This window comes from Phyllobates terribilis, unplaced genomic scaffold (genome assembly GCF_046119375.1).
Source record: "Phyllobates terribilis strain yellow unplaced genomic scaffold, ASM4611937v1 Scaffold_1__5_contigs__length_1240528914, whole genome shotgun sequence".
Lineage (NCBI taxonomy): Eukaryota > Metazoa > Chordata > Amphibia > Anura > Dendrobatidae > Phyllobates > Phyllobates terribilis.
Genome location: NW_027362761.1, coordinates 1,230,742,654 through 1,230,768,610, shown reverse-complemented (window position 1 = coordinate 1,230,768,610; position 25,957 = coordinate 1,230,742,654). Strand labels below are relative to the sequence as shown.

General features: G+C 54.6%; 2 protein-coding genes across 2 annotated transcripts in view; one reads left to right on the top strand and one right to left on the bottom strand.

Moving 5' to 3' along the window:
* AUP1 (AUP1 lipid droplet regulating VLDL assembly factor) overlaps window positions 1-1,037 on the bottom strand; it is a 10,602-nt gene extending 9,565 nt beyond the window's left edge. The window contains exon 1 of the mRNA XM_073668282.1: window positions 996-1,037. Within this exon, the coding sequence (XP_073524383.1) occupies window positions 996-1,037 (42 nt within the window). The remainder of the gene's footprint in view (window positions 1-995) is intronic.
* The window catches only part of LOC141164594 (serine protease HTRA2, mitochondrial-like), a 46,573-nt gene continuing 21,580 nt past the window's right edge, over window positions 965-25,957 (top strand). Inside the window, exons 1-4 of the mRNA XM_073650012.1 lie at window positions 965-1,164; window positions 1,282-1,314; window positions 4,159-4,270; window positions 8,383-8,452. Of these exons, the coding sequence (XP_073506113.1) occupies window positions 1,036-1,164; window positions 1,282-1,314; window positions 4,159-4,270; window positions 8,383-8,452 (344 nt within the window). The 5' untranslated portion in view covers window positions 965-1,035. The remainder of the gene's footprint in view (window positions 1,165-1,281; window positions 1,315-4,158; window positions 4,271-8,382; window positions 8,453-25,957) is intronic.

Sequence of the window (25,957 nt, the reverse complement as noted above, 5' to 3'; positions counted from 1 at the left end):
GCTGCGCCCCCCCCCAATAGTGAGAGACTGGTGTGGCTGCGCCGCCCCCCAATAATGAGAGACTGGTGTGCTGCGCCCCCCCCCCCAATAATGAGAGACTGATGTGGCTGCGCCCCCCCCCCCAATAATGAGAGACTGATGTGGCTGCGCCCCCCCCCCCCAAAAAAAATTGAGAGACTGGAGTGGCTGCTCCCCCCCCCCAAAAATGAGAGACTGGAGTGGCTGCGCCCCCCCCAATAATGAGAGACTGGTGTGGCTGCGTCCCCCCCAATAATGAGAGACTAGTGTGTGTTCCCCCGCCTCCCTTTCCTGCGCGCTGTCTCGCGGCGACCCCCCTCCCTTTCCTGCGCGCTGTCTCGCGGCGACCACCCCTCCCTTTCCTGCGCGCTGTCTCGCGACGACCCCCCCCCCTTTCCTGCACGCTGTCTCGTGGCAACCCCCCCTTTCCTGCGCGCTGTCTCGCGGCGACCTCCCCCCCCTTTCCTGCGCGCTGTCTCACGGCGACCCCCCCCCCCCCTTTCCTGCGCGCTGTCTCGCGGCGACCCCCCCCCCCCTTTCCTGCGCGCTGTCTCGCGGCGACCCCCCCCCCTTTCCTGCGCGCTGTCTCGCGCCCCTCCCCCCCCTGCTTGCGCGCTGTCTCGCGGCGACCCCCCCCCTTTCCTGCGCGCTGTCTCGCGCCCCTCCCCCCCCCTGCTTGCGCGCTGTCTCGCGGCGACCCCCCCCCCCTTTCCTGCGCGCTGTCTCACGGCGACCCCCCCCCCCTTTCCTGCGCGCTGTCTCACGGCGACCCCCCCCTTTCCTGCGCGCTGTCTCACGGCGACCCCCCCCCTTTCCTGCGCGCTGTCTCACGGTGACCCCCCCCCCCTTTCCTGCGCGCTGTCTCACGGCGACCCCCCTCCCTTTCCTTTCCTGCGCGCTGTCTCGCGCCCCCCCCCCGCTGATTGGTTGTTGCTCGTGTCGCCTCCGCAGGGCCCGCTGCACCCTCTGCCTCTCGCTTGCTCCTCGGAGGTCAGACAGGGGGAGTTTGTTGTTGCCATGGGTACGCCGTATCTGCTGCGGAACACCATCACCTCCGGGATTGTCAGCTCTGTGCAGCGCGGAGGTCGGGAGCTCGGACTCTCCAACAAGGACATGGACTTCATCCAGACGGATGCAATCATAGATGTGAGTGACACCAGGGGGCGCCGCTAATCGCAGCCGCTGATGTCAGCAGCAGGGGAGCGGTTCACCCTGTTATCTGCACTGATCGTCCTCCTGACGCCGCGTCTCCTTCACTCACAGGTCGGAAACTCCGGAGGCCCCCTGGTCAATCTGGTGAGAATAATCTGCGCTATCACACCCGGAGCGGGGCGTCACACCCTGTATATACACCCGGAGCGGGGCGTCACACCCTGTATATTACACCCGGAGCGCGGCGTCACACCCTGTATATTACACCCGGAGCGGGGCGTCACACCCTGTATATTACACCCGGAGCGGGGCGTTACACCCTGTATATTACACCCGGAGTGGAGCGTTACACCCTGTATATTACACCCGGAGCGGGGCGTTACACCCTGTATATTACACCCGGAGCGGGGCGTTACACCCTGTATATTACACCCGGAGCGGGGCGTCACACCCTGTATATTACACCCGGAGCGGGGCGTTACACCCTGTATATTACACCCGGAGCGGGGCGTTACACCCTGTATATTACACCCGGAGCGGGGCGTTACACCCTGTATATTACACCCGGAGCGGAGCGTTACACCCTGTATATTACACCCGGAGCGGGGCGTTACACCCTGTATATTACACCCGGAGCGGGGCGTTACACCCTGTATATTACACCCGGAGCGGGGCGTTACACCCTGTATATTACACCCGGAGCGGGGCGTTACACCTGTATATTACACCCGGAGCGGGGCGTTACACCCTGTATATTACACCCGGAGCGGGGCGTTACACCCTGTATATTACACCCGGAGCGGGGCGTTACACCCTGTATATTACACCCGGAGCGGGGCGTTACACCCTGTATATTACACCCGGAGCGGGGCGTTACACCCTGTATATTACACCCGGAGCGGGGCGTTACACCCTGTATATTACACCCGGAGCGGGGCGTCACACCTGTATATTACACCCGGAGCGCGGCGTCACACCCTGTATATTACACCCGGAGCGGGGCGTCACACCCTGTATATTACACCCGGAGCGGGGCGTCACACCCTGTATATTACACCCGGAGCGGGGCGTCACACCCTGTATATTACACCCGGAGTGGAGCGTCACACCCTGTATATTACACCCGGAGCGGGGCGTTACACCCTGTATATTACACCCGGAGCGGGGCGTTACACCCTGTATATTACACCCGGAGCGGGGCGTTACACCTGTATATTACACCCGGAGCGGGGCGTTACACCCTGTATATTACACCCGGAGCGGGGCGTTACACCCTGTATATTACACCCGGAGCGGGGCGTTACACCCTGTATATTACACCCGGAGCGGAGCGTTACACCCTGTATATTACACCCGGAGCGGGGCGTTACACCCTGTATATTACACCCGGAGCGGGGCGTTACACCTGTATATTACACCCGGAGCGGGGCGTTACACCCTGTATATTACACCCGGAGCGGGGCGTTACACCCTGTATATTACACCCGGAGCGGGGCGTTACACCCTGTATATTACACCCGGAGCGGGGCGTTACACCCTGTATATTACACCCGGAGCGGGGCGTTACACCCTGTATATTACACCCGGAGCGGGGCGTTACACCCTGTATATTACACCCGGAGCGGGGCGTTACACCCTGTATATTACACCCGGAGCGGGGCGTTACACCCTGTATATTACACCCGGAGCGGGGCGTTACACCCTGTATATTACACCCGGAGCGGGGCGTTACACCCTGTATATTACACCCGGAGCGGGGTGTCACACCCTGCATATTACACCCGGAGCGGCATATTACACTGTCTATTACACCCGGAGGGGCACGTTACACTCTGTATATTACACCCGGAGCGTCATTTTACACTCTGTATATTACACCCGGTGCGTCATTTTACACTCTGTATATTACACCCGGTGCGTCATATTACACCCTGTATATTACACCTGGAGCGGGGCGTTACACCCTGTATATTACACCTGGAGCGGGGCGTTACACCCTGTATATTACACCTGGAGCGGGGCGTTACACCCTGTATATTACACCCGGAGCGGGGCGTTACACCTGTATATTACACCCGGAGCGGGGCGTTACACCCTGTATATTACACCCGGAGCGGAGCGTTACACCCTGTATATTACATCCGGAGCGGGGCGTTACACCCTGCATATTACACCCGGAGCGGCATATTACACTGTCTATTACACCCGGAGGGGCACGTTACACTCTGTATATTACACCCGGAGCGGGGCTTTACACCCCGAGCGGCATATTACACCCTGTCTATTACACCCCGAGCGGCATATTACACCCCAAGCAGCATATTACACTCTGTATATTACACCCAGAGCGGGGCGTTACACCCGGAGCGGCATATTACACTCTGTATATTACACCTGGAGCGGGGCGTTACACCCCGAGCGGCATATTACACCCTGTATATTACACACTGAGCGGCATATTACACCCTGTATAATACACACTGAGCTGCATATTACACCCTGTATATTACACACTGAGCGGCATATTACACCCTGTATATTACACACTGAACGGCATATTACACTCTGTATATTACACACTGAGCGGCATATTACACCCTGTATATTACACACTGAGCGGCATATTACACCCTGTATATTACACACTGAGCGGCATATTACACTCTATATTACACACTGAGCGGCATATTACACCCTGTATATTACACACTGAGCGGCATATTACACCCTGTATATTACACACTGAGCGGCATATTACACCCTGTATATTACACACTGAGCGGCATATTACACCCTGTATATTACACACTGAGCGGCATATTACACTCTGTATATTACACACTGAGCGGCATATTACACCCTGTATATTACACACTGAGCGGCATATTACACCCTGTATATTACACACTGAGCGGCATATTACACTCTGTATATTACACACTGAGCGGCATATTACACCCTGTATATTACACTCTGTACTGTTTGCAGGACGGTGAAGTCATCGGTATTAATACTCTTAAAGTGACAGCTGGCATTTCTTTCGCAATTCCGTCAGACAGAGTGAGAAGTTTTCTTCAGCAGGAGGAGAGGCGGAGTCAGGGTAATGTACACAGGGGTGGGTCTGCAGCACTGAGGCGGAGTCAGGGTAATGTACACAGGGGTGGGTCTGCAGCTCTGAGGCGGAGTCAGGATAAAGTACACAGGGGTGAGTGCAGCACTGAGGCGGAGTCAGTGTAATGTACACAGGGGTAGGTCTACAGCACTGAGGCGGAGTGAGGGTAATGTACACAGGGGTGGGTCTTCAGCACTGAGGCGGAGTCAGGGTAATGTACACAGGGGTAGGTCTACAGCACTGATGCGGAGTGAGGGTAATGTACACAGGGGTGGGTCTGCAGCACTGAGGCGGAGTCAGGGTAATGTACACAGGGGTGGGTCTGCAGCGCTGAGGCGGAGTCAGGATAAAGTACACAGGGGTGAGTGCAGCACTGAGGCGGAGTCAGTGTAATGTACACAGGGGTGGGTCTACAGCACTGAGGCGGAGTCAGTGTAATGTACACAGGGGTGGGTCTACAGCACTGATGCGGAGTGAGGGTAATGTACACAGGGGTGGGTCTACAGCACTGAGGCGGAGTGAGGGTAATGTACACAGGGGTGGGTCTACAGCACTGAGGCGGAGTCAGGGTAATGTACACAGGGGTGGGTCTGCAGCACTGAGGCGGAGTCAGGGTAATGTACACAGGGGTGGGTCTGCAGCGCTGAGGCGGAGTCAGGATAAAGTACACAGGGGTGAGTGCAGCACTGAGGCAGAGTCAGTGTAATGTACACAGGGGTGGGTCTACAGCACTGAGGCGGAGTCAGGGTAATGTACACAGGGGTGGGTCAGCAGCACTGAGGCGGAGTCAGGATAAAGTACACAGGGGTGGGCCAGCAGCACTGAGGCGGAGTCAGGATAAAGAACACAGGAGTGGGTCTGCAGCACTGAGGCGGAGTCAGGGTAATGTACACAGGGGTGGGTCAGCAGCACTGAGGCGGAGTCAGGATAAAGAACACGAGTGGGTCTGCAGCACTGAGGCGGAGTCAGGGTAATGTACACAGGGGTGGGTCAGCAGCACTGAGGCGGAGTCAGGATAAAGAACACAGGGGTGGGTCAGCAGCACTGAGGCGGAGTCAGGGTAATGTACACAGGGGTGGGTCTGCAGCACTGAGGCGGAGTCAGGGTAATGTACACAGGGGTGGGTCTGCAGCACTGAGGCGGAGTCAGGGTAATGTACACAGGGGTGGGTCAGCAGCACTGAGGCGGAGTCAGGGTAATGTACACAGGGGTGGGTCAGCAGCACTGAGGCGGAGTCAGGATAAAGAACACAGGAGTGGGTCTGCAGCACTGAGGCGGAGTCAGGGTAATGTACACAGGGGTGGGTCAGCAGCACTGAGGCGAAGTGAGGGTAATGTACACAGGGGTGGGTCTACAGCACTGAGGTGAAGTGAGGGTAATGTACACAGGGGTGGGTCTACAGCACTGAGGCGGAGTCAGGGTAATGTACACAGGGGTGGGTCTACAGCACTGAGGCAAAGTCGGGGTGAAGTACAAAGGGGTGGGTCTACAGCACTGAGGCGAAGTCGGGGTGAAGTACACAGGGGTGGGTCTACAGCACTGAGGCTCAGTCAGGGTAATGTACACAGGGGTGGGTCTGCAGCACTGAGGCGAAGTCAGGGTGAAGTACACAGGGGTGGGTCTACAGCACTGAGGTTAAGTGAGGGTAATGTACACAGGGGTGGGTCTGCAGCACTGAGGCGAAGTCGGGGTGAAGTACACGGGTGGGTCTACAACACTGAGGTGAAGTGAGGGTAATGTACACAGGGGTGGGTCTACAGCACTGAGGCGAAGTCAGGATAATGTACACAGGGGTGGGTCTACAGCACTGAGGCAGAGTCAGTGTAATGTACACAGGGGTGGGTCAGCAGCACTGAGGCGGAGTCAGGGTAATGTACACAGGGGTGGGTCAGCAGCACTGAGGCGGAGTCAGGGTAATGTACACAGGGGTGGGTCAGCAGCACTGAGGCGGAGTCAGGGTAATGTACACAGGGGTGGGTCAGCAGCACTGAGGCGGAGTCAGGGTAATGTACACAGGGGTGGGTCAGCAGCACTGAGGCGGAGTTAGGGTAATGTACACAGGGGTGGGTCAGCAGCACTGAGGCGGAGTCAGGATAAAGTACACAGGGGTGGGTCTGCAGCACTGAATGAGGTCAGGATAAAGTACACAGGGGTGGGTCTACAGCACTGAGGCGGAGTCAGGATAAAGTACACAGGGGTGGGTCTACAGCACTGAGGCGGAGTCAGGATAAAGTACACAGGGGTGGGTCTGCAGCACTGAATGAGGTCAGGATAAAGTACACAGGGGTGGGTCTACAGCACTGAGGTGAAGTGAGGGTAATGTACACAGGGGTGGGTCTACAGCACTGAGGTGAAGTGAGGGTAATGTACACAGGGGTGGGTCTACAGCACTGAGGCAAAGTTGGGGTGAAGTACACAGGGGTGGGTCTACAGCACTGAGGCGAAGTCGGGGTGAAGTACACAGGGGTGGGTCTACAGCACTGAGGCGAAGTCGGGGTGAAGTACACAGGGGTGGGTCTGCAGCACTGAGGCGGAGTCGGGGTAATGTACACAGGGGTGGGTCTGCAGCACTGAGGCGAAGTCAGGGTGAAGTACACAGGGGTGGGTCTACAGCACTGAGGTGAAGTGAGGGTAATGTACACAGGGGTGGGTCTACAGCACTGAGGCGAAGTCAGGATAATGTACACAGGGGTGGGTCTACAGCACTGAGGCAGAGTCAGTGTAATGTACACAGGGGTGGGACAGCAGCACTGAGGCGGAGTCAGGATAAAGTACACAGGGGTGGGTCTGCAGCACTGAGGCGGAGTCAGTGTAATGTACACAGGGGTGGGTCTGCAGCACCGAGGCGGAGTCACGGTAATGTACACAGGGGTGGGTCAGCAGCACTGAGGCGGAGTCAGTGTAATGTACACAGGGGTGGGTCTGCAGCACTGAGGTAGAGTCAGTGTAATGTACACAGGGGTGGGTCTTTAGCAGTGAGGCGGAGTTAGGGTAATGTACACAGGGGTGGGTCAGCAGCACTGAGGCGGAGTCAGGATAAAGTACACAGGGGTGGGTCTACAGCACTGAGGCGGATTCAGGGTAATGTACACAGGGGTGGGTCTACAGCACTGAGACGGAGTCAGGGTAATGTACACAGGGGTGGGTCAGCAGCACTGAGGCGGAGTCAGGATAAAGAACACAGGAGTGGGTCAGCAGCACTGAGGCGGAGTCAGGATAAAGTACACAGGGGTGGGTCTGCAGCACTGAGGCGGAGTCAGGGTAATGTACACAGGGGTGGGTCTGCAGCACTGAGGCGGATTCAGGGTAATGTTCACAGGGGTGGGTCAGCAGCACTGAGGCGGAGTCAGGATAAAGAACACAGGAGTGGGTCAGCAGCACTGAGGCGGAGTCAGGATAATGTACACAGGGGTGGGTCAGCAGCACTGAGGCGGAGTCAGGATAAAGTACACAGGGGTGGGTCTGCAGCACTTAGGCGGATTCAGGGTAATGTTCACAGGGGTGGGCCAGCAGCACTGAGGCGGAGTCAGGATAAAGAACACAGGAGTGGGTCAGCAGCACTGAGGCGGAGTCAGGATAATGTACACAGGGGTGGGTCAGCAGCACTGAGGCGGAGTCAGGATAAAGTACACTGGGGTGGGTCTGCAGCACTGAGGCGGATTCAGGGTAATGTTCACAGGGGTGGGTCAGCAGCACTGAGGCGGAGTCAGGATAATGTACACAGGGGTGGGTCAGCAGCACTGAGGCAGAGTCGGGATAAAGTACACAGGGGTGGGTCTACAGCACTGAGGCGGAGTCAGGATAATGTACACAGGGGTGGGTCAGCAGCACTGAGGCGGAGTCAGGATAAAGTACACAGGGGTGGGTCTGCAGCACTGAGGCGGATTCAGGGTAATGTTCACAGGGGTGGGTCTGCAGCACTGAGGCGGATTCAGGGTAATGTTCACAGGGGTGGGTCTGCAGCACTGAGGCGGATTCAGGGTAATGTTCACAGGGGTGGGTCTGCAGCACTGAGGCGGATTCAGGGTAATGTTCACAGGGGTGGGTCTGCAGCACTGAGGCGGATTCAGGGTAATGTTGTACGTTCCTTTCTTCTCCAGGTTCTTGGTTCAGACGCTCAGAAGTGAAGCAGAGATACATAGGAATTATGATGCTCACATTGACGCCAAGGTACAGAGGAGCACATCGCCTACCCAAATAAACAACCAATTCACACTCCTTTTCTGTTCTTACTTCTAAATATGTTCTCTGTCTTCTACATTATCCTGTGCTCCTCCTCCTAGACCTGTCCTCTGCCTTCTACATTACTTTGTGCTCCTCCTCCTAGTCCTGTCCTCTGCCTTCTACATTACTCTGTGCTCCTCCTCCTAGACCCGTCCTCTGCCTTCTACATTACTACGTGCTCCTCCTCCTAAACCTGTCCTCTGCCTTCTACATTACTCTGTGCTTCACCTCCTAGACCTGTCCTCTGCCTTCTACATTACTCTGTGCTCCTCCTCCTAGTCCTGTCCTCTACCTTCTACATTACTCTGTGCTCCACCTCCTAGACCTGTCCTCTGCCTTCTACATTACTCTGTGCTCCTCCTCCTAGATCCGTCCTCTGCCTTTTACATTACTCTGTGCTCCTCCTCCAAGACCCGTCCTCTGCCTTCTACATTACTCTGTGCTCCTCCTCCTAGACCTGTCCTCTGCCTTCTACATTACTCTGTGCTCCGCCTCCTAGACCTGTCCTCTGCCTTCTACATTACCCTGTGCTTCTCCTCCTAGACCTGTCCTCTGCCTTCTACATTACCCTGTGCTTCTCCTCCTAGACCTGTCCTCTGCCTCCTACATTACTCTGTGCTCCTCCTCCTAGACTCGTCCTCTGCCTTCTACATTACCCTGTGCTTCTCCTCCTAGACCTGTCCTCTGCCTCCTACATTACTCTGTGCTCCTCCTCCTAGACTCGTCCTCTGCCTTCTACATTACTCTGTGCTCCTCCTCCTAGACCCGTCCTCTGCCTTCTACATTACTCTGTGCTCCTCCTCCTAGACCCGTCCTCTGCCTTTTACATTACTCTGTGCTCCTCCTCCAAGACCCGTCCTCTGCCTTCTACATTACTCTGTGCTCCCCCTCCTAGACCCGTCCTCTGCCTTCTACATTACTCTGTGCTCCCCCTCCTAGACTCGTCCTCTGCCCCCTACATTACTCTGTGCTCCCCCTCCTAGACCCGTCCTCTGCCTTCTACATTACTCTGTGCTCCTCCTGCTAGACCCGTCCTCTGCCTTCTACATTACCCTGTGCTCCCCCTCCTAGACATGTCCTCTGCCTTCTACATCACTCTGTGCTCCTCCTCCTAGACCTGTCCTCTGCCTTCTACATTACTCTGTGCTCCTCCTCCTAGACCCGTCCTTTGCCTTCTACATTACTCTGTGCTCCTCCTCCTAGTCCTGTCCTCTGCCTTCTACATTACTCTGTGCTCCCCCTCCTAGACCCGACCTCTGCCTTGTACATTACTCTGTGCTCCTCCTCCTAGACCCGTCCTCTGCCCCCTACATTACTCTGCGCTTATCCTCCTAGACCCGTCCTCTGCCTTCTACATTACTCTGTGCTCCTCCTCCTAGACCTGTCCTCTGCCTTCTACATTACTCTGTGCTCCCCCTCCTAGACCCGTCCTCTGCCTTGTACATTACTCTGTGCTTATCCTCCTAGACCCGTCCTCTGCCTTCTACATTACTCTGTGCTCCTCCTCCTAGTCCTGTCCTCAGCCTTCTACATTACTGTGCTCCTCCTCCTGGACCCGTCCTCTGCCTTTTACATTACTCTGTGCTCCTCCTAGACCTGTCATCTGCCTTCTACATTACTCTGTGCTCCTCCTCCTAGACCTGTCCTCTGCCTTCTACATTACTGTGCTCCTCCTCCTAGACCTGTCCTCTGCCTTCTACATTACTCTGTGCTCCTCCTCCTAGACCCGTCCTCTGCCTTCTACATTACTCTGCGCTCCTCCTAGACCTGTCCTCTGCCTTTTACATTACTCTGTGCTCCTCCTAGACCTGTCCTCTGCCTTCTACATTACTCTGTGCTCCTCCTCCTAGACCCGTCCTCTGCCTTCTACATTACTCTGCGCTCCTCCTAGACCTGTCCTCTGCCTTTTACATTACTCTGTGCTCCTCCTAGACCTGTCATCTGCCTTCTACATTACTCTGTGCTCCTCCTCCTAGACCTGTCCTCTGCCTTCTACATTACTGTGCTCCTCCTCCTAGACCTGTCCTCTGCCTTCTACATTACCCTGTGCTCCTCCTAGACCTGTCCTCTGCCTTCTACATTACTCTGTGCTCCTCTTCCTAGTCCTGTCCTCCGCCTTCTACATTACTCTGTGCTCCTCTTCCTAGTCCTGTCCTCCGCCTTCTACATTACTCTGTGCTCCTCCTCCAAGACCTGTCCTCTGCCTTCTACATTACTCTGTGCTCCTCCTCCTAGACCTGTCCTCTGCCTTCTACATTACTCTGTGCTCCTCTTCCTAGTCCCGTCCTCTGCCTTCTACATTACTCTGTGCTCCTCCTCCTAGACCTGTCCTCTGCCTTCTACATTACTCTGTGCTCCTCCTCCTAGACCCGTCCTCTGCCTTCTACATTACTCTGTGCTCCTCCTCCTAGACCTGTCCTCTGCCTTCCACATTACTGTGCTCCTCCTCCTAGTCCTGTCCTCTGCCTTCTACATTACTCTGTGCTACTCTTCCCAAACCCGTCCTCTGCCTTCTTCATTACTCTGTGCTCCTCCTCCTAGACCTGTCCTCTGCCTTTTACATTACTCTGTGCTCCTCCTCCTAGACCCGTCCTCTGCCTTCTGCATTACCCTGTGCTCCTCCTCCTAGTCCTGTCGTCTGCCTTCCGCATTACCCTGTGCTCCTCCTCCTAGACCTGTCCTCTGCCTTCTGCATTACCCTGTGCTCCTCCTCAGACCTGTCCTCTGCCTTCTACATTACTCTGTGCTCCTCCTCCTAGACCTGTCCTCTGCCTTCTACATTACCCTGTGCTCCTCCTCCTAGACCTGTCCTCTGCCTTCTACATTACCCTGTGCTCCTCCTAGACCTGTCCTCTGCCTTCTACATTACTCTGTGCTCCTCCTCCTAGACCTGTCCTCTGTCTTCTACATTACTCTGTGCTCCTCCTCCTAGTCCTGTCCTCTGCCTTCTACATTACTCTGTGCTCCTCCTCCTAGACCTGTCCTCTGCCTTCTGCATTACCCTGTGCTCCTCCTCAGACCTGTCCTCTGCCTTCTACATTACTCTGTGCTCCTCCTCCTAGACCCGTCCTCTGCCTTCTACATTACCCTGTGCTCCTCCTCCTAGACCTGTCCTCTGCCTTCTACATTACTCTGTGCTCCTCCTCCTAGACCTGTCCTCTGCCTTCTACATTACCCTGTGCTCCTACTCCTAGACCTGTCCTCTGCCTTCTACATTACCCTGTGCTCCTCCTAGACCTGTCCTCTGCCTTCTACATTACTCTGTGCTCCTCCTCCTAGACCTGTCCTCTGTCTTCTACATTACTCTGTGCTCCTCCTCCTAGACCTGTCCTCTGCCTTCTACATTACTGTGCTCCTCCTCCTAGACCTGTCCTCTGCCTTCTACATTACTCTGTGCTCCTCTTCCTAGTCCTGTCCTCTGCCTTCTACATTACTCTGTGCTCCTCTTCCTAGTCCTGTCCTCTGCCTTCTACATTACTCTGTGCTCCTCCTCCAAGACCTGTCCTCTGCCTTCTACATTACTCTGTGCTCCTCCTCCTAGACCTGTCCTCTGCCTTCTACATTACTCTGTGCTCCTCTTCCTAGTCCCGTCCTCTGCCTTCTACATTACTCTGTGCTCCTCCTCCTAGACCTGTCCTCTGCCTTCTACATTACTCTGTGCTCCTCCTCCTAGACCTGTCCTCTGCCTTCTACATTACTCTGTGCTCCTCCTCCTAGACCTGTCCTCTGCCTTCCACATTACTGTGCTCCTCCTCCTAGTCCTGTCCTCTGCCTTCTACATTACTCTGTGCTACTCTTCCTAGACCCGTCCACTGCCTTCTACATTACTCTGTGCTACTCTTCCCAAACCCGTCCTCTGCCTTCTTCATTACTCTGTGCTCCTCCTCCTAGACCCGTCCTCTGCCTTTTACATTACTCTGTGCTCCTCCTCCTAGACCCGTCCTCTGCATTACCCTGTGCTCCTCCTCCTAGTCCTGTCGTCTACCTTCCGCATTACCCTGTGCTCCTCCTCCTAGACCTGTCCTCTGCCTTCTACATTACTCTGTGCTCCTCCTCCTAGACCTGTCCTCTGCCTTCTACATTACTCTGTGCTCCTCCTAGACCTGTCCTCTGCCTTCTGCATTACCCTGTGCTCCTCCTCCTAGACCTGTCCTCTGCCTTCTACATTACTGTGCTCCTCCTCCTAGACCCGTCCTCTGCCTTCTACATTACTCTGTGCTCCTCCTCCTAGACCCGTCCTCTGCCTTCTACATTACCCTGTGCTCCTCCTCCTAGACCTGTCCTCTGCCTTCTACATTACTCTGTGCTCCTCCTCCTAGACCTGTCCTCTGCCTTCTACATTACTCTGTGCTCCTCTTCCTAGACCTGTCCTCTGCCTTCTACATTACTCTGTGCTCCTCCTCCTAGGCCTGTCCTCTGCCTTCTACATTACTCTGTGCTCCTCCTCCTAGACCTGTCCTCTGCCTTCCGCATTACCCTGTGCTCCTCCTCCTAGACCTGTCCTCTGCCTTCTACATTACTCTGTGCTCCTCCTCCTAGACCTGTCCTCTGCCTTCTACATTACTCTGTGCTCCTCTTCCTAGACCTGTCCTCTGCCTTCTACATTACTCTGTGCTCCTCCTAGACCTGTCCTCTGCCTTCTGCATTACCCTGTGCTCCTCCTCCTAGACCTGTCCTCTGCCTTCTACATTACTGTGCTCCTCCTCCTAGACCCGTCCTCTGCCTTCTACATTACTCTGTGCTCCTCCTCCTAGACCTGTCCTCTGCCTTCTACATTACCCTGTGCTCCTCCTCCTAGACCTGTTCTCTGCCTTCTACATTACCCTGTGCTCCTCCTAGACCTGTCCTCTGCCTTCTACATTACTCTTGCTCCTCTTCCTAGTCCCGTCCTCTGCCTTCTACATTACTCTGTGCTCCTCCTCCTAGACCTGTCCTCTGCCTTCTACATTACTCTGTGCTCCTCCTCCTACACCCGTCCTCTGCCTTCTACATTACTCTGTGCTCCTCCTCCTAGACCTGTCCTCTGCCTTCCACATTACTGTGCTCCTCCTCCTAGTCCTGTCCTCTGCCTTCTACATTACTCTGTGCTACTCTTCCTAGACCCGTCCACTGCCTTCTACATTACTCTGTGCTACTCTTCCCAAACCCGTCCTCTGCCTTCTTCATTACTCTGTGCTCCTCCTCCTAGACCCGTCCTCTGCCTTCTGCATTACCCTGTGCTCCTCCTCCTAGTCCTGTCGTCTGCCTTCCGCATTACCCTGTGCTCCTCCTCCTAGACCTGTCCTCTGCCTTCTGCATTACCCTGTGCTCCTCCTCAGACCTGTCCTCTGCCTTGTACATTACTGTGCTCCTCCTCCTAGACCTGTCCTCTGCCTTCTACATTACTCTGTGCTCCTCCTCCTAGACCCGTCCTCTGCCTTCTACATTACCCTGTGCTCCTCCTAGACCTGTCCTCTGCCTTCTACATTACTCTGTGCTCCTCCTCCTAGACCCGTCCTCTGCCTTCTACATTACTCTGTGCTCCTCCTCCTAGACCTGTCCTCTGCCTTCCACATTACTGTGCTCCTCCTCCTAGTCCTGTCCTCTGCCTTCTACATTACTCTGTGCTACTCTTCCCAAACCCGTCCTCTGCCTTCTTCATTACTCTGTGCTCCTCCTCCTAGACCCGTCCTCTGCCTTTTACATTACTCTGTGCTCCTCCTCCTAGACCCGTCCTCTGCCTTCTGCATTACCCTGTGCTCCTCCTCCTAGTCCTGTCGTCTGCCTTCCGCATTACCCTGTGCTCCTCCTCCTAGACCTGTCCTCTGCCTTCTGCATTACCCTGTGCTCCTCCTCAGACCTGTCCTCTGCCTTCTACATTACTGTGCTCCTCCTCCTAGACCTCTCCTCTGCCTTCTACATTACTCTGTGCTCCTCCTCCTAGACCCGTCCTCTGCCTTCTACATTACCCTGTGCTCCTCCTCCTAGACCTGTCCTCTGCCTTCTACATTACTCTGTGCTCCTCCTCCTAGACCTGTCCTCTGCCTTCTACATTACCCTGTGATCCTCCTCCTAGACCTGTCCTCTGCCTTCTACATTACCCTGTGCTCCTCCTAGACCTGTCCTCTGCCTTCTACATTACTCTGTGCTCCTCCTCCTAGACCTGTCCTCTGTCTTCTACATTACTCTGTGCTCCTCCTCCTAGTCCTGTCCTCTGCCTTCTACATTACTCTGTGCTCCTCCTCCTAGACCTGTCCTCTGCCTTCTGCATTACCCTGTGCTCCTCCTCAGACCTGTCCTCTGCCTTCTACATTACTGTGCTCCTCCTCCTAGACCTCTCCTCTGCCTTCTACATTGCTCTGTGCTCCTCCTCCTAGACCCGTCCTCTGCCTTCTACATTACCCTGTGCTCCTCCTCCTAGACCTGTCCTCTGCCTTCTACATTACTCTGTGCTCCTCCTCCTAGACCTGTCCTCTGCCTTCTACATTACCCTGTGCTCCTCCTCCTAGACCTGTCCTCTGCCTTCTACATTACCCTGTGCTCCTCCTAGACCTGTCCTCTGCCTTCTACATTACTCTGTGCTCCTCCTCCTAGACCTGTCCTCTGTCTTCTACATTACTCTGTGCTCCTCCTCCTAGACCTGTCCTCTGCCTTCTACATTACTGTGCTCCTCCTCCTAGACCTGTCCTCTGCCTTCTACATTACTCTGTGCTCCTCTTCCTAGTCCTGTCCTCTGCCTTCTACATTACTCTGTGCTCCTCCTCCAAGACCTGTCCTCTGCCTTCTACATTACTCTGTGCTCCTCCTCCTAGACCTGTCCTCTGCCTTCTACATTACTCTGTGCTCCTCTTCCTAGTCCCGTCCTCTGCCTTCTACATTACTCTGTGCTCCTCCTCCTAGACCTGTCCTCTGCCTTCTACATTACTCTGTGCTCCTCCTCCTAGACCTGTCCTCTGCCTTCTACATTACTCTGTGCTCCTCCTCCTAGACCTGTCCTCTGCCTTCCACATTACTGTGCTCCTCCTCCTAGTCCTGTCCTCTGCCTTCTACATTACTCTGTGCTACTCTTCCTAGACCCGTCCACTGCCTTCTACATTACTCTGTGCTACTCTTCCCAAACCCGTCCTCTGCCTTCTTCATTACTCTGTGCTCCTCCTCCTAGACCCGTCCTCTGCCTTCTGCATTACCCTGTGCTCCTCCTCCTAGTCCTGTCGTCTACCTTCCGCATTACCCTGTGCTCCTCCTCCTAGACCTGTCCTCTGCCTTCTACATTACTCTGTGCTCCTCCTCCTAGACCTGTCCTCTGCCTTCTACATTACTCTGTGCTCCTTTTCCTAGACCTGTCCTCTGCCTTCTACATTACTCTGTGCTCCTCCTCCTAGGCCTGTCCTCTGCCTTCTACATTACTCTGTGCTCCTCCTCCTAGACCTGTCCTCTGCCTTCCGCATTACCCTGTGCTCCTCCTCCTAGACCTGTCCTCTGCCTTCTACATTACTCTGTGCTCCTCTTCCTAGACCTGTCCTCTGCCTTCTACATTACTCTGTGCTCCTCCTAGACCTGTCCTCTGCCTTCTGCATTACCCTGTGCTCCTCCTCCTAGACCTGTCCTCTGCCTTCTACATTACTGTGCTCCTCCTCCTAGACCCGTCCTCTGCCTTCTACATTACTCTGTGCTCCTCCTCCTAGACCCGTCCTCTGCCTTCTACATTACCCTGTGCTCCTCCTCCTAGACCTGTCCTCTGCCTTCTACATTACTCTGTGCTCCTCCTCCTAGACCTGTCCTCTGCCTTCTACATTACCCTGTGCTCCTCCTCCTAGACCTGTCCTCTGCCTTCTACATTACCCTGTGCTCCTCCTAGACCTGTCCTCTGCCTTCTACATTACTCTTGCTCCTCTTCCTAGTCCCGTCCTCTGCCTTCTACATTACTCTGTGCTCCTCCTCCTAGACCTGTCCTCTGCCTTCTACATTACTCTGTGCTCCTCCTCCTACACCCGTCCTCTGCCTTCTACATTACTCTGTGCTCCTCCTCCTAGACCTGTCCTCTGCCTTCCACATTACTGTGCTCCTCCTCCTAGTCCTGTCCTCTGCCTTCTACATTACTCTGTGCTACTCTTCCTAGACCCGTCCACTGCCTTCTACATTACTCTGTGCTACTCTTCCCAAACCCGTCCTCTGCCTTCTTCATTACTCTGTGCTCCTCCTCCTAGACCCGTCCTCTGCCTTCTGCATTACCCTGTGCTCCTCCTCCTAGTCCTGTCGACTGCCTTCCGCATTACCCTGTGCTCCTCCTCCTAGACCTGTCCTCTGCCTTCTGCATTACCCTGTGCTCCTCCTCAGACCTGTCCTCTGCCTTGTACATTACTGTGCTCCTCCTCCTAGACCTGTCCTCTGCCTTCTACATTACTCTGTGCTCCTCCTCCTAGACCCGTCCTCTGCCTTCTACATTACCCTGTGCTCCTCCTAGACCTGTCCTCTGCCTTCTACATTACTCTGTGCTCCTCCTCCTAGACCTGTCCTCTGCCTTCTACATTACTGTGCTCCTCCTCCTAGACCCGTCCTCTGCCTTCTACATTACTCTGTGCTCCTCCTCCTAGTCCTGTCCTCTGCCTTCTACATTACTGTGCTCCTCCTCCTAGACCTGTCCTCTGCCTTCTACATTACTCTGTGCTCCTCTTCCTAGTCCTGTCCTCCGCCTTCTACATTATTCTGTGCTCCTCCTCCAAGACCTGTCCTCTGCCTTCTACATTACTCTGTGCTCCTCCTCCTAGACCTGTCCTCTGCCTTCTACATTACCCTGTGCTCCTCCTCCTAGACCTGTCCTCTGCCTTCTACATTACTCTGTGCTCCTCCTCCTAGACCCGTCCTCTGCCTTCTACATTACCCTGTGCTCCTCCTCCTAGACCTGTCCTCTGCCTTCTACATTACTCTGTGCTCCTCTTCCTAGTCCCGTCCTCTGCCTTCTACATTACTCTGTGCTCCTCCTCCTAGACCTGTCCTCTGCCTTCTACATTACTCTGTGCTCCTCCTCCTAGACCTGTCCTCTGCCTTTTACATTACTCTGTGCTCCTCCTCCTAGACCCCTCCTCTGCCTTCTGCATTACCCTGTGCTCCTCCTTCTAGTCCTGTCGTCTACCTTCCGCATTACCCTGTGCTCCTCCTCCTAGACCTGTCCTCTGCCTTCTGCATTACCCTGTGCTCCTCCTCAGACCTGTCCTCTGCCTTCTACATTACTCTGTGCTCCTCCTCCTAGACCTGTCCTCTGCCTTCTACATTACTCTGTGCTCCTCTTCCTAGACCTGTCCTCTGCCTTCTACAGTACTCTGTGCTCCTCCTCCTAGACCTGTCCTCTGCCTTCTACATTACTCTGTGCTCCTCCTCCTAGACCCATCCTCTGCCTTCTACATTACTCTGTGCTCCTCCTCCTAGACCTGTCCTCTGCCTTCTACATTACTCTGTGCTCCTCCTCCTAGACCCCTCCTCTGCCTTCTGCATTACCCTGTGCTCCTCCTCCTAGTCCTGTCGTCTACCTTCCGCATTACCCTGTGCTCCTCCTCCTAGACCTGTCCTCTGCCTTCTGCATTACCCTGTGCTCCTCCTCAGACCTGTCCTCTGCCTTCTACATTACTCTGTGCTCCTCCTCCTAGACCTGTCCTCTGCCTTCTACATTACTCTGTGCTCCTCTTCCTAGACCTGTCCTCTGCCTTCTACATTACTCTGTGCTCCTCTTCCTAGACCTGTCCTCTGCCTTCTACATTACTCTGTGCTCCTCCTCCTAGACCCGTCCTCTGCCTTCTACATTACTCTGTGCTCCTCCTCCTAGACCCGTCCTCTGCCTTCTACATTACTCTGTGCTCCTCCTCCTAGACCTGTCCTCTGCCTTCTACATTACTCTGTGCTCCTCCTCCTAGACCTGTCCTCTGCCTTCCGCATTACCCTGTGCTCCTCCTCCTAGACCTGTCCTCTGCCTTCTACATTACTCTGTGCTCCTCCTCCTAGACCTGTCCTCTGCCTTCTACATTACTCTGTGCTCCTCTTCCTAGACCTGTCCTCTGCCTTCTGCATTACTCTGTGCTCCTCCTAGACCTGTCCTCTGCCTTCTGCATTACCCTGTGCTCCTCCTCCTAGACCTGTCCTCTGCCTTCTACATTACTCTGTGCTCCTCCTCCTAGACCTGTCCTCTGCCTTCCGCATTACCCTGTGCTCCTCCTCCTAGACCTGTCCTCTGCCTTCTACATTACTCTGTGCTCCTCCTCCTAGACCTGTCCTCTGCCTTCTACATTACCCTGTGCTCCTCCTCCTAGACCTGTCCTCTGCCTTCTACATTACTCTGTGCTCCTCCTCCTAGACCTGTCCTCTGCCTTCTACATTACCCTGTGCTCCTCCTAGACCTGTCCTCTGCCTTCTACATTACTCTTGCTCCTCTTCCTAGACCTGTCCTCTGCCTTCTGCATTACTCTGTGCTCCTCCTAGACCTGTCCTCTGCCTTCTGCATTACCCTGTGCTCCTCCTCCTAGACCTGTCCTCTGCCTTCTACATTACTCTGTGCTCCTCCTCCTAGACCTGTCCTCTGCCTTCCGCATTACCCTGTGCTCCTCCTCCTAGACCTGTCCTCTGCCTTCTTCATTACTCTGTGCTCCTCCTCCTAGACCCGTCCTCTGCCTTCTGCATTACCCTGTGCTCCTCCTCCTAGTCCTGTCGTCTGCCTTCCGCATTACCCTGTGCTCCTCCTCCTAGACCTGTCCTCTGCCTTCTGCATTACCCTGTGCTCCTCCTCAGACCTGTCCTCTGCCTTGTACATTACTCTGTGCTCCTCCTCCTAGACCTGTCCTCTGCCTTCTACATTACTCTGTGCTCCTCCTCCTAGACCCGTCCTCTGCCTTCTACATTACCCTGTGCTCCTCCTAGACCTGTCCTCTGCCTTCTACATTACTCTGTGCTCCTCCTCCTAGACCTGTCCTCTGCCTTCTACATTACTGTGCTCCTCCTCCTAGACCCGTCCTCTGCCTTCTACATTACTCTGTGCTCCTCCTCCTAGACCTGTCCTCTGCCTTCTACATTACTCTGTGCTCCTCCTCCTAGTCCTGTCCTCTGCCTTCTACATTACTGTGCTCCTCCTCCTAGACCTGTCCTCTGCCTTCTACATTACTCTGTGCTCCTCTTCCTAGTCCTGTCCTCCGCCTTCTACATTATTCTGTGCTCCTCCTCCAAGACCTGTCCTCTGCCTTCTACATTACTCTGTGCTCCTCCTCCTAGACCTGTCCTCTGCCTTCTACATTACTCTGTGCTCCTCTTCCTAGTCCCGTCCTCTGCCTTCTACATTACTCTGTGCTCCTCCTCCTAGACCTGTCCTCTGCCTTCTACATTACTCTGTGCTACTCTTCCCAAACCCGTCCTCTGCCTTCTTCATTACTCTGTGCTCCTCCTCCTAGACCTGTCCTCTGCCTTTTACATTACTCTGTGCTCCTCCTCCTAGACCCCTCCTCTGCCTTCTGCATTACCCTCTGCTCCTCCTCCTAGTCCTGTCGTCTACCTTCCGCATTACCCTGTGCTCCTCCTCCTAGACCTGTCCTCTGCCTTCTACATTACTCTGTGCTCCTCTTCCTAGACCTGTCCTCTGCCTTCTACATTACTCTGTGCTCCTCTTCCTAGACCTGTCCTCTGCCTTCTACATTACTCTGTGCTCCTCCTCCTAGACCTGTCCTCTGCCTTCTACATTACTCTGTGCTCCTCCTCCTAGACCTGTCCTCTGCCTTCCGCATTACCCTGTGCTCCTCCTCCTAGACCTGTCCTCTGCCTTCTACATTACTCTGTGCTCCTCCTCCTAGACCTGTCCTCTGCCTTCTACATTACTCTGTGCTCCTCTTCCTAGACCTGTCCTCTGCCTTCTACATTACTCTGTGCTCCTCCTAGACCTGTCCTCTGCCTTCTACATTACTCTGTGCTCCTCCTAGACCTGTCCTCTGCCTTCTACATTACTGTGCTCCTCCTCCTAGACCTGTCCTCTGCCTTCTACATTACTCTGTGCTCCTCCTCCTAGACCCATCCTCTGCCTTCTACATTACTCTGTGCTCCTCCTCCTAGACCCGTCCTCTGCCTTCTACATTACTCTGTGCTCCTCCTCCTAGACCTGTCCTCTAATGTAGAAGGCACTCTGTGCTCCTCCTCCTAGACCTGTCCTCTGCCTTCTACATTACCCTGTGCTCCTCCTCCTAGACCTGTCCTCTGCCTTCTACATTACCCTGTGCTCCTCCTCCTAGACCTGTCCTCTAATGTAGAAGGCACTCTGTGCTCCTCCTCCTAGACCTGTCCCTGCCTTCTACATTACTGTGCTCCTCCTCCTAGACCCGTCCTCTGCCTTCTACATTACTCTGTGCTCCTCCTCCTAGTCCTGTCCTCTGCCTTCTACATTACTGTGCTCCTCCTCCTAGACCTGTCCTCTGCCTTCTACATTACTCTGTGCTCCTCTTCCTAGTCCTGTCCTCCGCCTTCTACTTTATTCTGTGCTCCTCCTCCAAGACCTGTCCTCTGCCTTCTACATTACTCTGTGCTCCTCCTCCTAGACCTGTCCTCTGCCTTCTACATTACCCTGTGCTCCTCCTCCTAGACCTGTCCTCTGCCTTCTACATTACTCTGTGCTCCTCTTCCTAGTCCCGTCCTCTGCCTTCTACATTACTCTGTGCTCCTCCTCCTAGACCTGTCCTCTGCCTTCTACATTACTCTGTGCTCCTCCTCCTAGTCCTGTCGTCTACCTTCCGCATTACCCTGTGCTCCTCCTCCTAGACCTGTCCTCTGCCTTCTACATTACTCTGTGCTCCTCCTCCTAGACCTGTCCTCTGCCTTCTACATTACTCTGTGCTCCTCTTCCTAGACCTGTCCTCTGCCTTCTACATTACTCTGTGCTCCTCCTCCTAGGCCTGTCCTCTGCCTTCTACATTACTCTGTGCTCCTCCTCCTAGACCTGTCCTCTGCCTTCCGCATTACCCTGTGCTCCTCCTCCTAGACCTGTCCTCTGCCTTCTACATTACTCTGTGCTCCTCCTCCTAGACCTGTCCTCTGCCTTCTACATTACTCTGTGCTCCTCTTCCTAGACCTGTCCTCTGCCTTCTACATTACTCTGTGCTCCTCCTAGACCTGTCCTCTGCCTTCTGCATTACCCTGTGCTCCTCCTCCTAGACCTGTCCTCTGCCTTCTACATTACCCTGTGCTCCTCCTCCTAGACCTGTCCTCTGCCTTCTACATTACCCTGTGCTCCTCCTAGACCTGTCCTCTGCCTTCTACATTACTCTTGCTCCTCTTCCTAGTCCCGTCCTCTGCCTTCTACATTACTCTGTGCTCCTCCTCCTAGACCTGTCCTCTGCCTTCTACATTACTCTGTGCTCCTCCTCCTACACCCGTCCTCTGCCTTCTACATTACTCTGTGCTCCTCCTCCTAGACCTGTCCTCTGCCTTCCACATTACTGTGCTCCTCCTCCTAGTCCTGTCCTCTGCCTTCTACATTACTCTGTGCTACTCTTCCTAGACCCGTCCACTGCCTTCTACATTACTCTGTGCTACTCTTCCCAAACCCGTCCTCTGCCTTCTTCATTACTCTGTGCTCCTCCTCCTAGACCCGTCCTCTGCCTTCTGCATTACCCTGTGCTCCTCCTCCTAGTCCTGTCGTCTGCCTTCCGCATTACCCTGTGCTCCTCCTCCTAGACCTGTCCTCTGCCTTCTGCATTACCCTGTGCTCCTCCTCAGACCTGTCCTCTGCCTTGTACATTACTGTGCTCCTCCTCCTAGACCTGTCCTCTGCCTTCTACATTACTCTGTGCTCCTCCTCCTAGACCCGTCCTCTGCCTTCTACATTACCCTGTGCTCCTCCTAGACCTGTCCTCTGCCTTCTACATTACTCTGTGCTCCTCCTCCTAGACCCGTCCTCTGCCTTCTACATTACTCTGTGCTCCTCCTCCTAGACCTGTCCTCTGCCTTCCACATTACTGTGCTCCTCCTCCTAGTCCTGTCCTCTGCCTTCTACATTACTCTGTGCTACTCTTCCCAAACCCGTCCTCTGCCTTCTTCATTACTCTGTGCTCCTCCTCCTAGACCCGTCCTCTGCCTTTTACATTACTCTGTGCTCCTCCTCCTAGACCCCTCCTCTGCCTTCTGCATTACCCTGTGCTCCTCCTCCTAGTCCTGTCGTCTGCCTTCCGCATTACCCTGTGCTCCTCCTCCTAGACCTGTCCTCTGCCTTCTGCATTACCCTGTGCTCCTCCTCAGACCTGTCCTCTGCCTTCTACATTACTGTGCTCCTCCTCCTAGACCTCTCCTCTGCCTTCTACATTACTCTGTGCTCCTCCTCCTAGACCCGTCCTCTGCCTTCTACATTACCCTGTGCTCCTCCTCCTAGACCTGTCCTCTGCCTTCTACATTACTCTGTGCTCCTCCTCCTAGACCTGTCCTCTGCCTTCTACATTACCCTGTGCTCCTCCTCCTAGACCTGTCCTCTGCCTTCTACATTACCCTGTGCTCCTCCTAGACCTGTCCTCTGCCTTCTACATTACTCTGTGCTCCTCCTCCTAGACCTGTCCTCTGTCTTCTACATTACTCTGTGCTCCTCCTCCTAGTCCTGTCCTCTGCCTTCTACATTACTCTGTGCTCCTCCTCCTAGACCTGTCCTCTGCCTTCTGCATTACCCTGTGCTCCTCCTCAGACCTGTCCTCTGCCTTCTACATTACTGTGCTCCTCCTCCTAGACCTCTCCTCTGCCTTCTACATTACTCTGTGCTCCTCCTCCTAGACCCGTCCTCTGCCTTCTACATTACCCTGTGCTCCTCCTCCTAGACCTGTCCTCTGCCTTCTACATTACTCTGTGCTCCTCCTCCTAGACCTGTCCTCTGCCTTCTACATTACCCTGTGCTCCTCCTCCTAGACCTGTCCTCTGCCTTCTACATTACCCTGTGCTCCTCCTAGACCTGTCCTCTGCCTTCTACATTACTCTGTGCTCCTCCTCCTAGACCTGTCCTCTGTCTTCTACATTACTCTGTGCTCCTCCTCCTAGACCTGTCCTCTGCCTTCTACATTACTGTGCTCCTCCTCCTAGACCTGTCCTCTGCCTTCTACATTACTCTGTGCTCCTCTTCCTAGTCCTGTCCTCTGCCTTCTACATTACTCTGTGCTCCTCCTCCAAGACCTGTCCTCTGCCTTCTACATTACTCTGTGCTCCTCCTCCTAGACCTGTCCTCTGCCTTCTACATTACTCTGTGCTCCTCTTCCTAGTCCCGTCCTCTGCCTTCTACATTACTCTGTGCTCCTCCTCCTAGACCTGTCCTCTGCCTTCTACATAACTCTGTGCTCCTCCTCCTAGACCTGTCCTCTGCCTTCTACATTACTCTGTGCTCCTCCTCCTAGACCTGTCCTCTGCCTTCCACATTACTGTGCTCCTCCTCCTAGTCCTGTCCTCTGCCTTCTACATTACTCTGTGCTACTCTTCCTAGACCCGTCCACTGCCTTCTACATTACTCTGTGCTACTCTTCCCAAACCCGTCCTCTGCCTTCTTCATTACTCTGTGCTCCTCCTCCTAGACCCGTCCTCTGCCTTTTACATTACTCTGTGCTCCTCCTCCTAGACCCGTCCTCTGCCTTCTGCATTACCCTGTGCTCCTCCTCCTAGTCCTGTCGTCTACCTTCCGCATTACCCTGTGCTCCTCCTCCTAGACCTGTCCTCTGCCTTCTACATTACTCTGTGCTCCTCCTCCTAGACCTGTCCTCTGCCTTCTACATTACTCTGTGCTCCTCTTCCTAGACCTGTCCTCTGCCTTCTACATTACTCTGTGCTCCTCCTCCTAGGCCTGTCCTCTGCCTTCTACATTACTCTGTGCTCCTCCTCCTAGACCTGTCCTCTGCCTTCCGCATTACCCTGTGCTCCTCCTCCTAGACCTGTCCTCTGCCTTCTACATTACTCTGTGCTCCTCTTCCTAGACCTGTCCTCTGCCTTCTACATTACTCTGTGCTCCTCCTAGACCTGTCCTCTGCCTTCTGCATTACCCTGTGCTCCTCCTCCTAGACCTGTCCTCTGCCTTCTACATTACTGTGCTCCTCCTCCTAGACCCGTCCTCTGCCTTCTACATTACTCTGTGCTCCTCCTCCTAGACCCGTCCTCTGCCTTCTACATTACCCTGTGCTCCTCCTCCTAGACCTGTCCTCTGCCTTCTACATTACTCTGCTCCTCCTCCTAGACCTGTCCTCTGCCTTCTACATTACCCTGTGCTCCTCCTCCTAGACCTGTCCTCTGCCTTCTACATTACCCTGTGCTCCTCCTAGACCTGTCCTCTGCCTTCTACATTACTCTGTGCTCCTCTTCCTAGTCCTGTCCTCCGCCTTCTACATTATTCTGTGCTCCTCCTCCAAGACCTGTCCTCTGCCTTCTACATTACTCTGTGCTCCTCCTCCTAGACCTGTCCTCTGCCTTCTACATTACCCTGTGCTCCTCCTCCTAGACCTGTCCTCTGCCTTCTACATTACTCTGTGCTCCTCCTCCTAGACCCATCCTCTGCCTTCTACATTACTCTGTGCTCCTCCTCCTAGACCTGTCCTCTGCCTTCTACATTACTCTGTGCTCCTCCTCCTAGACCTGTCCTCTGCCTTCTACATTACTCTGTGCTCCTCCTCCTAGACCCATCCTCTGCCTTCTACATTACTCTGTGCTCCTCCTCCTAGACCTGTCCTCTGCCTTCTACATTACTCTGTGCTCCTCCTCCTAGACCTGTCCTCTGCCTTCCGCATTACCCTGTGCTCCTCCTCCTAGACCTGTCCTCTGCCTTCTACATTACTCTGTGCTCCTCCTCCTAGACCTGTCCTCTGCCTTCTACATTACTCTGTGCTCCTCTTCCTAGACCTGTCCTCTGCCTTCTGCATTACTCTGTGCTCCTCCTAGACCTGTCCTCTGCCTTCTGCATTACCCTGTGCTCCTCCTCCTAGACCTGTCCTCTGCCTTCTACATTACTCTGTGCTCCTCCTCCTAGACCTGTCCTCTGCCTTCCGCATTACCCTGTGCTCCTCCTCCTAGACCTGTCCTCTGCCTTCTACATTACTCTGTGCTCCTCCTCCTAGACCTGTCCTCTGCCTTCTACATTACCCTGTGCTCCTCCTCCTAGACCTGTCCTCTGCCTTCTACATTACTCTGTGCTCCTCCTCCTAGACCTGTCCTCTGCCTTCTACATTACCCTGTGCTCCTCCTCCTAGACCTGTCCTCTGCCTTCTACATTACCCTGTGCTCCTCCTAGACCTGTCCTCTGCCTTCTACATTACTCTTGCTCCTCTTCCTAGTCCCGTCCTCTGCCTTCTACATTACTCTGTGCTCCTCCTCCTAGACCTGTCCTCTGCCTTCTACATTACTCTGTGCTCCTCCTCCTAGACCCGTCCTCTGCCTTCTACATTACTCTGTGCTCCTCCTCCTAGACCTGTCCTCTGCCTTCCACATTACTCTGTGCTCCTC